The 12,458-nt window shown below is 44.6% G+C and overlaps 1 protein-coding gene across 2 annotated transcripts in view; it reads left to right on the top strand.

Annotated features, from left to right (window-relative positions):
• SLC12A3 (solute carrier family 12 member 3) overlaps nucleotides 1-11,072 on the top strand; it is a 43,851-nt gene extending 32,779 nt beyond the window's left edge. Inside the window, exons 19-26 of one of the 2 annotated variants that reach the window (XM_075326892.1) lie at nucleotides 131-213; nucleotides 293-376; nucleotides 909-1,010; nucleotides 2,288-2,399; nucleotides 3,667-3,753; nucleotides 4,293-4,428; nucleotides 6,066-6,133; nucleotides 10,653-11,072. In XM_075326892.1, coding sequence (XP_075183007.1) covers nucleotides 131-213; nucleotides 293-376; nucleotides 909-1,010; nucleotides 2,288-2,399; nucleotides 3,667-3,753; nucleotides 4,293-4,428; nucleotides 6,066-6,133; nucleotides 10,653-10,794 — 814 coding nt within the window. In that variant the 3' untranslated portion in view covers nucleotides 10,795-11,072. The remainder of the gene's footprint in view (nucleotides 1-130; nucleotides 214-292; nucleotides 377-908; nucleotides 1,011-2,287; nucleotides 2,400-3,666; nucleotides 3,754-4,292; nucleotides 4,429-6,065; nucleotides 6,134-10,652) is intronic. The other variant, XM_075326893.1, reaches the window with a different exon arrangement.
• The last annotated feature ends 1,386 nt before the right edge of the window (nucleotides 11,073-12,458 follow it).

Here is a 12,458-nt window from a genome sequence, read left to right as displayed (position 1 = left end):
GACAAAAGGTATAATTAGTGGAGGAAGGGTGAACTAGATGGACAGGGGGCTTTTTTCAACCTATGTAATTATGAAGAACGCCATGACAGCGCTCTCTGTCAGTCTCTCAGTTTCCTCCTCTGTCTTGTAGTGATGCTTTTGACTTCAACTGTGGCCTGTGCCTGCTGAGGATGAAGGAAGGTCTGAACATGTCCCGTGTCATGCAAGCTCACAGTAAGTGCACGCTCCGAAAACGTCTGCCGCTCTATGACATTACCCAGATGTCGTAACGAGCCGGTATTATTCTATGTAGTAAATCCTGTGTTCCAACACATGGAGGAATCGAATCTGAAAACTGGGGCTGAAAACGGAGCAGACGGCATGTGTCCAGGAACATGTAAGTGACCGCTGTGGAGTGGACTCTCCTGCTGTCATGGAATGAATCAGCACACCTCTGCGAAAACCGGGAAATCAAGGGTGCGCCAAGCAGCTGTGACCTCACGTGTCTCCTTTGTCTCAAGCTTTATGATGACATCATATCGACACCGCTGCAGCCAGTCATTAAACTCAGCGGCTCATGCTGACCACATCGATGGAGCTGTTCAGCTCAGTGATTGGTTGCAGCACCGTTGATGTGATGTTGCTGCTCTCAAACAACAGAGACCGAGGCAGCAGCGTCTCAAGCTTTGAACCCGGAGCACAATTGTTTTGTTTGTTTTTTTATATCAAATTTTGCATGTTCGGAAAAATTTCGGAAAGGGGACAACTATAAAAATCTAACCATCTGATTTTGGTGTCTACCACTCACCGCATGTTTATGATGATTCCTATTATGGAGAACGCCCTATGTTCCCCTTTAAATTTGGCACATACCTCTATATATATAAATGGAAGCTACAATGGTAACTAGTACTTTTTGTGAATTTCAGTGGACCCAGAAGCGGTTACAGTCGAGCAGCAGGCCAGCACCATTTTCCAGGTCAACCAAGCAAAAAAGACCATAGATATTTACTGGCTCTTTGATGATGGAGGTGTGTATATATGGGGGGGGGATTACTTGCCTTTTTTTAACTTCTTAAAGGAGAAATTGAAATCTTCACAATGGCCATGTAGCATGTGACGGGTCAGAACTGAGTATGGCCATATCCCGACCGAGTGTCACCCGCTCCCCTACTTCATTCAATGTGTATGTCCGTGTGATGCTCCTGATGGGGCATGCGGCACTTACAATAATGTCTGAACCACCTCTATCTTTACTTTTTGGTCTTCGTCGTGAAGGCATACACAATCAGGAGCCAGTTTATTGCAGGTCACCACCTCTTCCTTGCTTCTGACACACAGGGCCGCCCGTGCTGTGCTACTCTTCCGGGGGAGGGTATTTGCCTTGCTGCCACTTGCCCTGGGAACTATCCTCCAGCAATGGAGCCCAATACATGTATGCCCCCCCTCCGTAACCTTTCCTTGCAGCTGCCGTGTCTCACTCGGGCCCTCGAACGGCTTAGCAGCTTTCGACCAGTTCAGGATCCCGCCGGTGATCTCTCTACCCTGACATCCCACCGATCTTAGGTCACTCTACAGCCTGTCCGTAGGATGAGGTCTTGAGACATGAGAGGATTCCTCCCATCCTAGACAGGCTCTCACTTCTGGCCCTGTCCACTCACTTGAACTTCATCTGCTTCACTGACTTCTCGCTTCCCTGCCTTTCTGATCCTACTCTGCTCACTTCTTGTCTCCTTCTCCCTGACAACTACTCCATTACTTGCCTCTGTTCCTGCTCTATCCTATAAAACTAACTACCACTGCACCCCACTCCTGCACACTTGGTCCCTAGTTACACTATGCTAAACATTTTATCTATCCTTAACCATTTATCTACCATGCTCCTGGCTCCCTACACTAGCTACTAAAGCATGTTACATTACACATTACTTACAGTATACAAAAACATACTTACCATCAAATACATTATTAGATATAAGACATATGACACCTGCAGTCGCTAGGGGGCACCGAACGCCACACCTGTCCAGCTCTGCTACATCCTACATTAAATACTTTACGCTCTGACATACATTATATACTGTATATAATACAATAGCACATCTATGTAGGAGGGGACGTAGTTCGCCACCTCCTACATCAGTATTAACTAAGAGAGTTTTCATATTTCAGGGGCCAAAAGGGGTCCCTGTTCCCTATGGGTGATGTGAACCAGGGCTCAGAAGGCACAGGGGACCGGTCGTAGGGTCAGGCTGCCCTCTTCTCCTAGCCCATGCATGGTATAACCCCGAACTTCTCTTCTTGGCAGGACTGACTCTGCTCATCCCCTACCTTCTGACCCGCAAGAAGAGATGGGAGAAAGTTAAAATCCGGGTTTTTGTGGGAGGACAGATCAATCGGATGGACGAAGAGCGCAAAGCGTAAGAATTTTATTGTATATCGCACCACACGACGGCTCCAGATACACCAGCAAGCATCACTTACACAAGCTGAATAGATTGCACCTACCATTGATGAATTGAAATTTGCATTCTTTTCAAATAAATGGGAAATAATATGAATAAATCATGTGCGTAGTGTTATCCGAATATAGAAAGTTACCCCTTATCTATAGGGTTAGGAACAGCATTCAATTCATTGATTACCAGTAGATGTTGTATCCGGTACTGTAGAGCGATGCAGCTCAAACCCATTCAAGTGCATAGGACTGTACAGTTATGATTAATCCTGATGAAGAACACACAGCCTCCGAAACGCGTAGAATAAAACTCACTGAACATTATCCTGTCTGATCCATGATTACGGTGGTGCGGTGTTAACGCCTTTTCACTCTGCCGTTAACGAATTAACAGAATGTGCTCTCATTCCCTTTGTCTCTGCGGCGGTCTCTTTTCAGCGGTGGTCTCTTTTCAGCGGTGGTCTCTTTTCAGCGGTGGTCTCTTTTCAGCGGTGGTATCTTTTCAGCGGTGGTATCTTTTCAGCGGTGGTATCTTTTCAGCGGCGGTATCTTTTCAGCGGCGGTCTCTTTTCAGCGGAGGTATCTTTTCAGCGGCGGTATCTTTTCAGCGGTGGTATCTTTTTAGCGGATGTATCTTTTCAGCGGTGGTCTCTTTTCAGCGGTGGTATCTTTTCAGCGGTGGTCTCTTTTCAGCGGTGGTCTCTTTTCAGCGGTGGTCTCTTTTCAGCGGTGGTATCTTTTCAGCGGCGGTCTCTTTTCAGCGGCGGTCTCTTTTCAGCGGCGGTCTCTTTTCAGCGGTGGTCTCTTTTCAGCGGTGGTCTCTTTTCTGCGGATGTATCTTTTCAGCGGTGGTATCTTTTCAGCGGTGGTATCTTTTCAGCGGCGGTCTCTTTTCAGCGGCGGTCTCTTTTCAGCGGCGGTCTCTTTTCAGCGGCGGTCTCTTTTCAGCCGTGGTCTCTTTTCAGCGGTGGCCTCTTTTCAGCTGTGGTTTCTTTTCAGCTGTGGTTTCTTTTCAGCTGTGGTCTCTTTTCAGCGGTGGTCTCTTTTCAGCGGTGGTCTCTTTTCAGCTGTGGTCTCTTTTCAGCGGTGGTCTCTTTTCTGCGGATGCATCTTTTCAGCGGCGGTATCTTTTCAGCGTCGGTATCTTTTCCGAGGCGGTCTCTTTTCTGCGGCGGCGTCTTTTCAGCGGCAGTCTCTTTTCAGCTGTGGTATCTCTTTCTTTCTTGCAGGATGATCTCTTTGTTGAGTAAGTTCAGAATTGGATTTCATGAGGTGCACGTTCTACCAGATATCAACCAGAAACCCCGGCCTGAACAGTAAGAACTTAAGGATTACGCCAACATATCATGACTGTGATATATCGACATAATATACTAGACTTAGTCGGGCAAGATAGCTGCAGACCCAACAATCGGCCGAACCATTCTCCAACCGATAACTACCTTGTTTCCCTAGCATGCCTGGCATAATTTTCCAGAGTTTTTGGAGTATGCTTGAACTCTAATCCCTACTCTAAAAAGAAGTCATAGTTACAGTCAGGGCCGGCTTTAGGGGAAGTCAAACTGCACAATTTCTCAGGGTCCTCCACTCTCTTAAGGACCTTATCGTTTGTATTCTGAGGTTAAGATGTTTAAGGACCTTTGGTGACTTCAGTCATGTGACCAAAGGTCTCTTAATAGCAGGAGTCTAAAAGAAGTGAACAGGAGACAGGCTGGTGTGCAGAATTTACATTAGGGGGAGGGCAAACTGGGCAATTTCATAGGGTATTCATTCTCCTAGGGCCCCCAGCATTTATATGGTAGGGTAAGGTTGCTTAAGGACCTTTGTGAAACAAACGACTGATATTTGTTGACAGCGTTAAGCGGTTTGAAGACCTCATTGCGCCATACATGCTGAATGACGGCTTTAAAGAAGAGTTCCTGGTAAACGAGATGAGACGGGACTGTCCATGGAAGATATCAGATGAGGAAATCAAGAAAAATAGGCCCAAGGTCTGAGTAATGATCACATTCTGTGTGTGTGTGTGTGTGTGTGTGTGTGTGTGTGTGTGTGTGTGTGTGTGTACAGTGATCAATCAAAACAAGGCAGGAGTTTTTTGTGGGCAAGCAGTTGTCGAGAAAAAAAATTGAAGTGTAGGCGACTCTTCTACTCACAACTAGTGATGGGCAGACCTGGACTGTAAACGTCCGGATCCGCGTAGGTTGCAAAGTACCCGACCACCGACCCCGGAGTTCCCTGATAACTTCGGGGTCAGTGCTCGGGTACTTTGGAACCCATGCGGATCCGGACTTATACAGTCCAGGTCTGCCCATCACTATTTGTGAGTAGAAGAGTCACCTAACGATCCAGGTCCAGCAACATGGGTAATTTAAAAAAATAAAATGGGGGAAAGCAGGTGCGTTACACTTACCAGTCTTTCACGCGGCTGTGCACTGTTTCCGGGCTGCTCAAGCCAGGGAAAATTCCAGGATTATTGCATCTAGAGGCTGCTATTCTTAGGCTGGGGGGGCCCAATAAGCATGGATCTCCCCAGCCTGAGAATACCAGCCCCTAGCTGTCGGCTTTATCATGGCTGGGTATCAAAATTGGAGGGACATCGTGCCAATTTTTTTAATTTATTAATTTAAATAATTTTTGAAAAGTCGCATGCGGTTCCTTCTATTTTTATACACAGCCAAGATAAGCACACAGCTGGGGGCTTCAACCTGTAGCTATTTGCTTTATCTGTGATGGGTATCATAATATGGGGGGACCCTGTGCCAATTTTTTTAGTTATTTACTTATTTTTACACCAATATAGACAGACAGGGTCTGTGATTGAAAGCAGTCAGACATGTTGCCACACAGGGTGGGGGTGTTACTGACTGCAAACAATCAGAGACATGGGGACTGCAGGTGGGCGGAGAATACAGTGCATATGCATGAGGGATAATGAGCTGCCCTGGAAGTAGTATTACAGCTGTGCGGTGACTGGTAAGTATAAAGTGCTTGCTCCTATCCCCATATCCCTTCAACCACCATTTGTAAGTGCCTAATTCAGGTCCCCATAGACTTATATGGGGACCGGCGTCCGGCCAGATATCCGGGATAAATTCTTGGAACCAGACCCGCCAATCCCAGGTATCTGCGAGTCCGCCCATCACTACTCTCAAGTAGTGAAATAATTACTCATAAGTTGCCCATTCATCTTAAATGGTACCTATAACTAAGGAGTCATGATGGAAACTTTACATCTTGGCTTCTATTTCTATATTGATGTTTGCAAGCTGGCCCTTGTCATCTTCTTGACTTACACAGAGCACCACATACTAAACCTAGGGATCATTGTTTTATTTTTACTTAAATGCATGCATTTAGGGCTTAAATAAAACATTTTTGCAAATAGGTTTCAATAACAATTTTTTGCCCCATGTTACACTGTTTATTGCTGACTCCAGGAGTTAACTGAGAAACTGTCAGTGAGTTAATTTGATTCGAATTAGTGTTTTTCTGAACTCCTCTCACCTGATTTATGACCACATCAAAGTAGAAAGTGCAGGGAAACAAAGAACGTGTAAAAGTCAAACAATGCAATTTTTTTTAATTAAACCCAAATGCAAAAATGATAACTTTTTTATGTTTTTTATAGTCTTTGAGACAAATCCGACTCAATGAGGTCCTGCTGGATTACTCCCGGGATGCTGCACTGATCGTTGTGTGAGTATAGACTTGGGATCCTTACACTTTCGTTCTTGTAAAAATGAGGGACCCCACAAAAGATCCTAATATAGGTCAGTACGGGACGTCAGGTGAGTTGTGCCGTCATGTGACAGATCCGCCACCCCTATAATGGAACAGAAAGCCCACAATGATTAAAACAGCGTGTATGAGGTAGATACCGTGTTTTACCGAAAATAAGGCAGGGTCTTATATTTTTTTTTTTGCTCCGAAAGATGCTCTAGGGCATATTTTCAGGGGATGTCTTAATTTTTCCCATAAACAACAATCCACATGTATTCTTAAACAATAAAAAAATATTATTAATAAAACATTTATTCAGATATAATCACATCATCGCATTCCGGAACATCCACATTGTGTGTTATCCTATTACTGGGTCAGATACATATTTTCTTATCTGATCTGCTGTTCTCATGGTGGAGAACCCGTCCTATAGTGGTGGGTACAGACCAGATTTACAAAGGGTTAAATTACCTGCTTGAATTTATTATTCTCTATGTACTGCTAATTTTACCCCCAAAAGAAAGCAGACACCCCCTTAAAGAATTGCACTTACGAGACCACAAACAATGAGAGTTGGGAAGTGAATGGGCTCTCACATACAAATCTGCATTGCTGAGAAAGAAGAACCAGCACGATCTGAGAGTGGCATGCATCATATAACAGTGCAAATTCACGCATTTATTCCAACTGTACTATAATAAAAAGAGATTTTTTAGCAAATAATTGATCAATTCTTTGAGCCACCCCTGCCACTTCACGGCAAATCTCGATAGGGGTCCTACTCTATATAATGTATTTCATTTGCCATGCGGCCTCCTAGATAAAAAAAATGTAAAAACAGAACCACACACTGAAGCACTCATACCTGTAACCTATATATAACACTTCCATGTCGCAGACGCCACACACGCTGGGACCTTGGCTGACCTTTTATCCGCAGTTGCCTCTTTTTGCGACATGGATGCGGTTATATATAGGTTACAGGTATGTGTGCTTCAATATGGTTCTGTTTTTAATTTTTTTTTTTATCTAGGAGGCCGCATGGCACATGAAAGATATAATATAGAGTAGGACCCCCCCTATTGAGATTTGCCGTGACGTTGGCAGGGGTGGCTCAAAGAATTGATCAATTATTTGCTAAAAATCTTATTTTATATTATAGTACAGTTGGAATAAATCCATGAATTTGCACTTTTATATGATGCATGCCACTCTCAGATCGTGCTAGCTCTTCTAAATCTGCGTTGCTGGCAGGTCCCTCTGTGTTCCACAGCGGTTGGCTCCCCCTGGTGACTGGAAGCAGTATCACTGGAGCAGAGTGATACAGGTACTCGATTTGCTTGTGAGAGCTGCAGTGCAATGGAGCTGGAATGGTGAGGTACCTGACAGCGACGCAGATCTCTGTGTGAGAGCCCATCCACCACCAACACTTGCCAACTGTAATTGTTTGGGGTCTGGTGAGTGCACTTTTTGTTTTTTTTGGAGGTACTGCTTTTTTTGGCCGTGTCTGTTTTCTTTTGGGGGTGTCTACTTTCTTTGATGAAGAGTCCTGCTGTATTCTCTATCGTTTTTTCAGCTGCTTGAACACTTCCCCATGGAACCGCAACTAGGGCTTATTTTTGGAGTAGGGCTTATGTTTTAAGCATACTTCAAAAGGCCTCCCAAAAAATCCTACTAGGGCTTATTTTTGGGGAAACAGGGTGGAATGATAGTGCTCATCACGGATTAATAGCAAAAGAGGTAAAAAGGCCAGATAAAAAAAGCAATGGAGTTGGTGTAATATGACCTGTGTGCCCACAAAAATGACATTGGAGGTGAGTATGCAAAATATATACATCCACATAGATCAAGAAGAATTAAATAGCAGAAATGTCATGATATATTCTGACTAGGTGGAATATGAACACAGATGCATTTACAATAGAAATTAGACTAATGACATGAATGAATACCAGACATAATAATCTGAGTACCACTGAGCCCAACAAACTCCAACAATTGTGGCACTGAAGTGCTGAATGTATTTACCCAGTGGTGATCAACTTCATGAGTGAAGTGTCCACCCAGAAACAGAAGGTGCGTCGAAACGCACGTCGGGATCATGCACTTCACATTGTTTTTCACAATTCCCTTGCATAAGTTCTATGTTGGTTCTCTTTTTGTGAATTTCATCCATTTTCACCGATTGGTCCTTTTGTTGTGCAGTCTGCAGTCCGCATGCTGTCTGATTAACATTGCAATGAAGCTTTGGAGGGAAAGGCAAGACTTCCACACTTTTCTAGCTTCTAGCTGTTCGTTCACTTATTTTCGAGATAATGCCCCCCCCCCCAATGGGGCAGCAGAACTCGACCCCATCCGAAACTGGCTATGTTAGAAGAATTAGCTCATTCCATACGGTGCCAAATAGAAACTGTGGTTTGAGAACGGGGACGTTAATGTCAGTGCTTATACCTGGAATACACCGCAAACAAAGAGGAAAGTCAAATAGAGCCACGTCAAACAGCGAAAAGGGAAATCAAACATCACTGCACATAGGATTCTGTGTGCCATTCATTATCCAAGGCCGGGCATAGACTGGAGACTTCTACATACTCCAAAAAGCAGGAACACTAAATACAGAAAGTGCAAACAAAAATGTTTTCAAATTAATGTAGCCTTTTATTACAGATCAGCAATGTCCCCTCTTCTCCTCCTGCGTGTGACTGTAAGACAAAAACCTGCAGCAGGAGCCTCCCCCCTCTGCCCTGTCTGCAGTAGGAACAAAAATTACTAAGCACCACCCCTTTGGCTTAGTAGGAAAGCTTTAGCCACCCAAAGATAGTACTAATCAACAGGAAATTAACTTTTTTGCTCTCTCGAGGATTTCCTCGTGTCTGATTGTTTCAGGATAATGCTTCAAAAGGGGAAGACAACTATTTTTTTTTTATATAGCATTAATTTACAAGCTTAGTGTTCCTTTAACTCCTTCAGTCATAGGACATGCGGGTGTTGATATAGGGAACAGGCTCAGTAGCTGAGCCTGTGACGGGCCCACGGGGTCTGGGGGGTTGCTAGTCACCGGGCCGGTGTAGGGGGTGGAATGTCACAGTGACCAGGCCCGGATCCGTGACCCTGATGGTGTCCATAAAGATGGACAGAGGGAATATTTACAGGGGAGAAGAGTTTGTATTCTTGACGCCACCTGTGATGTACAGCTAATATGGGAACCGCCGCTGCGGGAGGTATCCTCCGGGGTAGATGGTAGCGCAGCTTGGTTGGTGCAGCTCTCCACAGGCAGAGCTCAGGCCCCGAGGATGATGAGAGTGGTAGTCTCTGATGGTGGCGGGGCACGAGGGCGTCGACGCCGGCAGTGATGGGACGACACAGGGGTTGCCATCAAAGTTCTTTACTCACTGAGATGTCACCGCCTATGGAGTGAGGAGATCCACTGTTATGGGCTCCAGCTGATCCCGGATAGTTCGGTGATCAAGGCCGGTGTTCCTTCTGTGTGTCCTTTCTATTGGTAATCCCTCCACCCCAGCGCCTGGTCAGTGGAACGAGTCACGGGTGCCCTGGGATCCCCCTTCTTCCTAAGAACCCGGGCTGAGCTGCTCCAAGCCACGGGTCCCTTGCTCTTCCGTGTCCTCTCTTCCTTTTCTGTTGTTGCCTTTTCGAGGTCAAGGCGCAAACTCTTGATGTGTGTTGTTGCTCCTCACTTCCCCTGAAGGTGCCTCGCCTCCCGGGTTACCGAACTAGTGGGCAGGAGGTCCCATACCTCCTGATGGCCACCCCTAGCACCTACCCTAGCCCAGTCCCGGTTAGTAGGGCAGCTACCTGTACTTTGTATGAATTGTGGTGTGCACCGGTGAATGACCTCCTCCTTACCCGGGATGAATACTACACCTCGGCTGAGGTGTAGTACCCTGTGGCGCCTGAAGCCTCAGGGGTGCCACACTTGCACTATACATGGCAGGTGCCAGATGTTTTATACAGCCGACATCTACCAATATCCAGCTCTGTTTAATCAAATAAATGCTGCTGTTAATCTCCACCATTTAAAGTGGCAAAATACCGATGGGATGCCATGCCACCTGGGACCTACCTATTAATTCCACAGCACTTTACAGATGTGATCATCACTGTCCCCATTGGGGCTCACAATCTACATTCTTTATCCGGATGTCTTTGTAGTATAGGAGGAAACCCACATTCACATAATGCTTCTTTCTTCCATGTTCCTATACTGCTGTTTGTTGTTTTTAATTCTTTTAGCATTTTTTACTGCAATTTTTTACCCTTTGAGATCAAAATGGCTTCATACCAAAAACTCATCAAGAAATGCATAATACAAATGCACTAAAAACCTGAGTAATTGCCGCTGCTTTTTTCTGGCCTAATCTGTATTTATAAATATGCTACTTGTTAACATCCCTTACACTGCTCCTGTTTTCTATACTATATGACAAATTTGTAATGTTTTCGCCTTTTCTGTTTTGTTTTTTTTTATTATTAGAACAATGCCCATTGCCAGAAAAGATAAATGTCCGAGCTCCCTGTACATGGCCTGGCTGGAGACCCTGTCCCAAGACCTGAGACCACCAGTTCTACTAGTTAGAGGAAACCAGAAGAATGTGCTAACGATGTATTGCCAGTAAGAAGAGGTCCGGTACAAAACGCGCCCGGGACCCCAACATCGGCCCGTCATTGACCACCACATCTAATGGCTGTACCCCTCCCTGTACTTGCATAACCACCGCGAGGTTACATTGAGTGTCCATGATGAAAAAAATATATATAAAAATGTATAAAATAAATATATATATATAAAGAAACTATAACATACAAATTAGGTAATATATAACAAAGTAATAATATGTATATTAAATGAACACTAAATGCAAAAGCAAAGAAAAATACTAGCAACATATACCATAATATCCTCTTTTATAAAAACTAAAATATATATATATACGTTATATATATATATATATATATATATATATATATATATACAGTCATATGAAAAAGTTTTGGCACCCCTATTAATGTTAACCTTTTTTCTTTATAACAATTTGGGTTTTTTGCAGCAGCTATTTCAGTTTCATATATCTAATAACTGATGGACTGAGTAATATTTCTGGATTGAAATGAGGTTTATTGTACTAACAGAAAATGTGCAATCCGCATTTAAACAAAATTTGACCGCTGCAAAAGTATGGGAACCTCAACAAAAAAGTGACATTAATATTTTGTAGATCCTCCTTTTGCAAAAATCACAGCCTCTAGTCGCTTCCTGTAGCTTATAATGAGTTCCTGGATCCTGGATGAAGGTAGATTTGACCATTCCTGTTTACAAAACCATTCCAGTTCAGTTAAGGCTGCTTTCACACTACGTCTTTTTAACATGCGTCCTGAACGTTTTTTTAACGCAGAAACGGATCCAGTGCAAATGCGTTTTCATTTCAATGCATTTGCAATGGACTCGCGTTAACATGCGTTCACCTGCGTTTGCGTGCGTTATAGTGAGGATCCAGCGACTTGCAGTTTTTTAACATCTTTCAAAAACGCTACTTGTAGCGTTTTTGAGCTGCGTCCAAATACTGCAAATCGCTGGATCCTGACTAAACAGCATGCAAACGCATGTGAACGCTGGCGTGCTGATAGGCAGGATCCTGCTTGCTCTACTGAGCATGCCCAGAAGCCAGCCTCCGTGATCAGTCCATCTCTCTCCTCCCTCTCTGTCTCTCTCCTCCCTCTCTCTCCTCCCTCTCTCCCTCTCCCCCACCTGAGAGCTGCGGACACTCGTAACCAAGGTAAACATCGGGTAACCACTTCTCTTAGTTACCCGATGTTTACGTTGGTAACGTGTGCAGGGAGCCCGGCTCCTTGCAGCTGCAGACGCTTGTAACCAAAGTAAATATCGGGTATCCAAGCAAGTATACCCGATGTTTACCTTGGTTACGAGCCTCGCAGCTGTCAGATGCCGGCTCCCAGTCTGGCACGTTTAGTTCCCCTCGCTCCCGATCACATGACTCCAATGCCCGCCCCTAAACATCCAGTGACAGGATCCTGCAAAGTAACACATGCGTTTGCATGCGTTTTTTGCTGTAAAAGCAGGATCCGCTTTTGCAGCAAAAAAACGTTCAGGACGCATGTTAAAAAGACGTAGTGTGAAAGCAGCCTAAGTTTGATGGTCGCCGAGCATGGACAGCCGCTTCACATCATCTCACAGATGTTCAATGATATTCAGGTCTGGGGACTGGGATGGCCATTCCAGAACATTGTAATTGTTCCTCTGCATGAATGCCTGAGTAGATTT

Source organism: Anomaloglossus baeobatrachus, chromosome 10 (assembly GCF_048569485.1).
Source record: "Anomaloglossus baeobatrachus isolate aAnoBae1 chromosome 10, aAnoBae1.hap1, whole genome shotgun sequence".
Taxonomy (NCBI): domain Eukaryota; kingdom Metazoa; phylum Chordata; class Amphibia; order Anura; family Aromobatidae; genus Anomaloglossus; species Anomaloglossus baeobatrachus.
The sequence above is the reverse complement of the archived record's forward strand: the minus strand, read 5'-3'. Positions and strand labels throughout refer to the sequence as shown.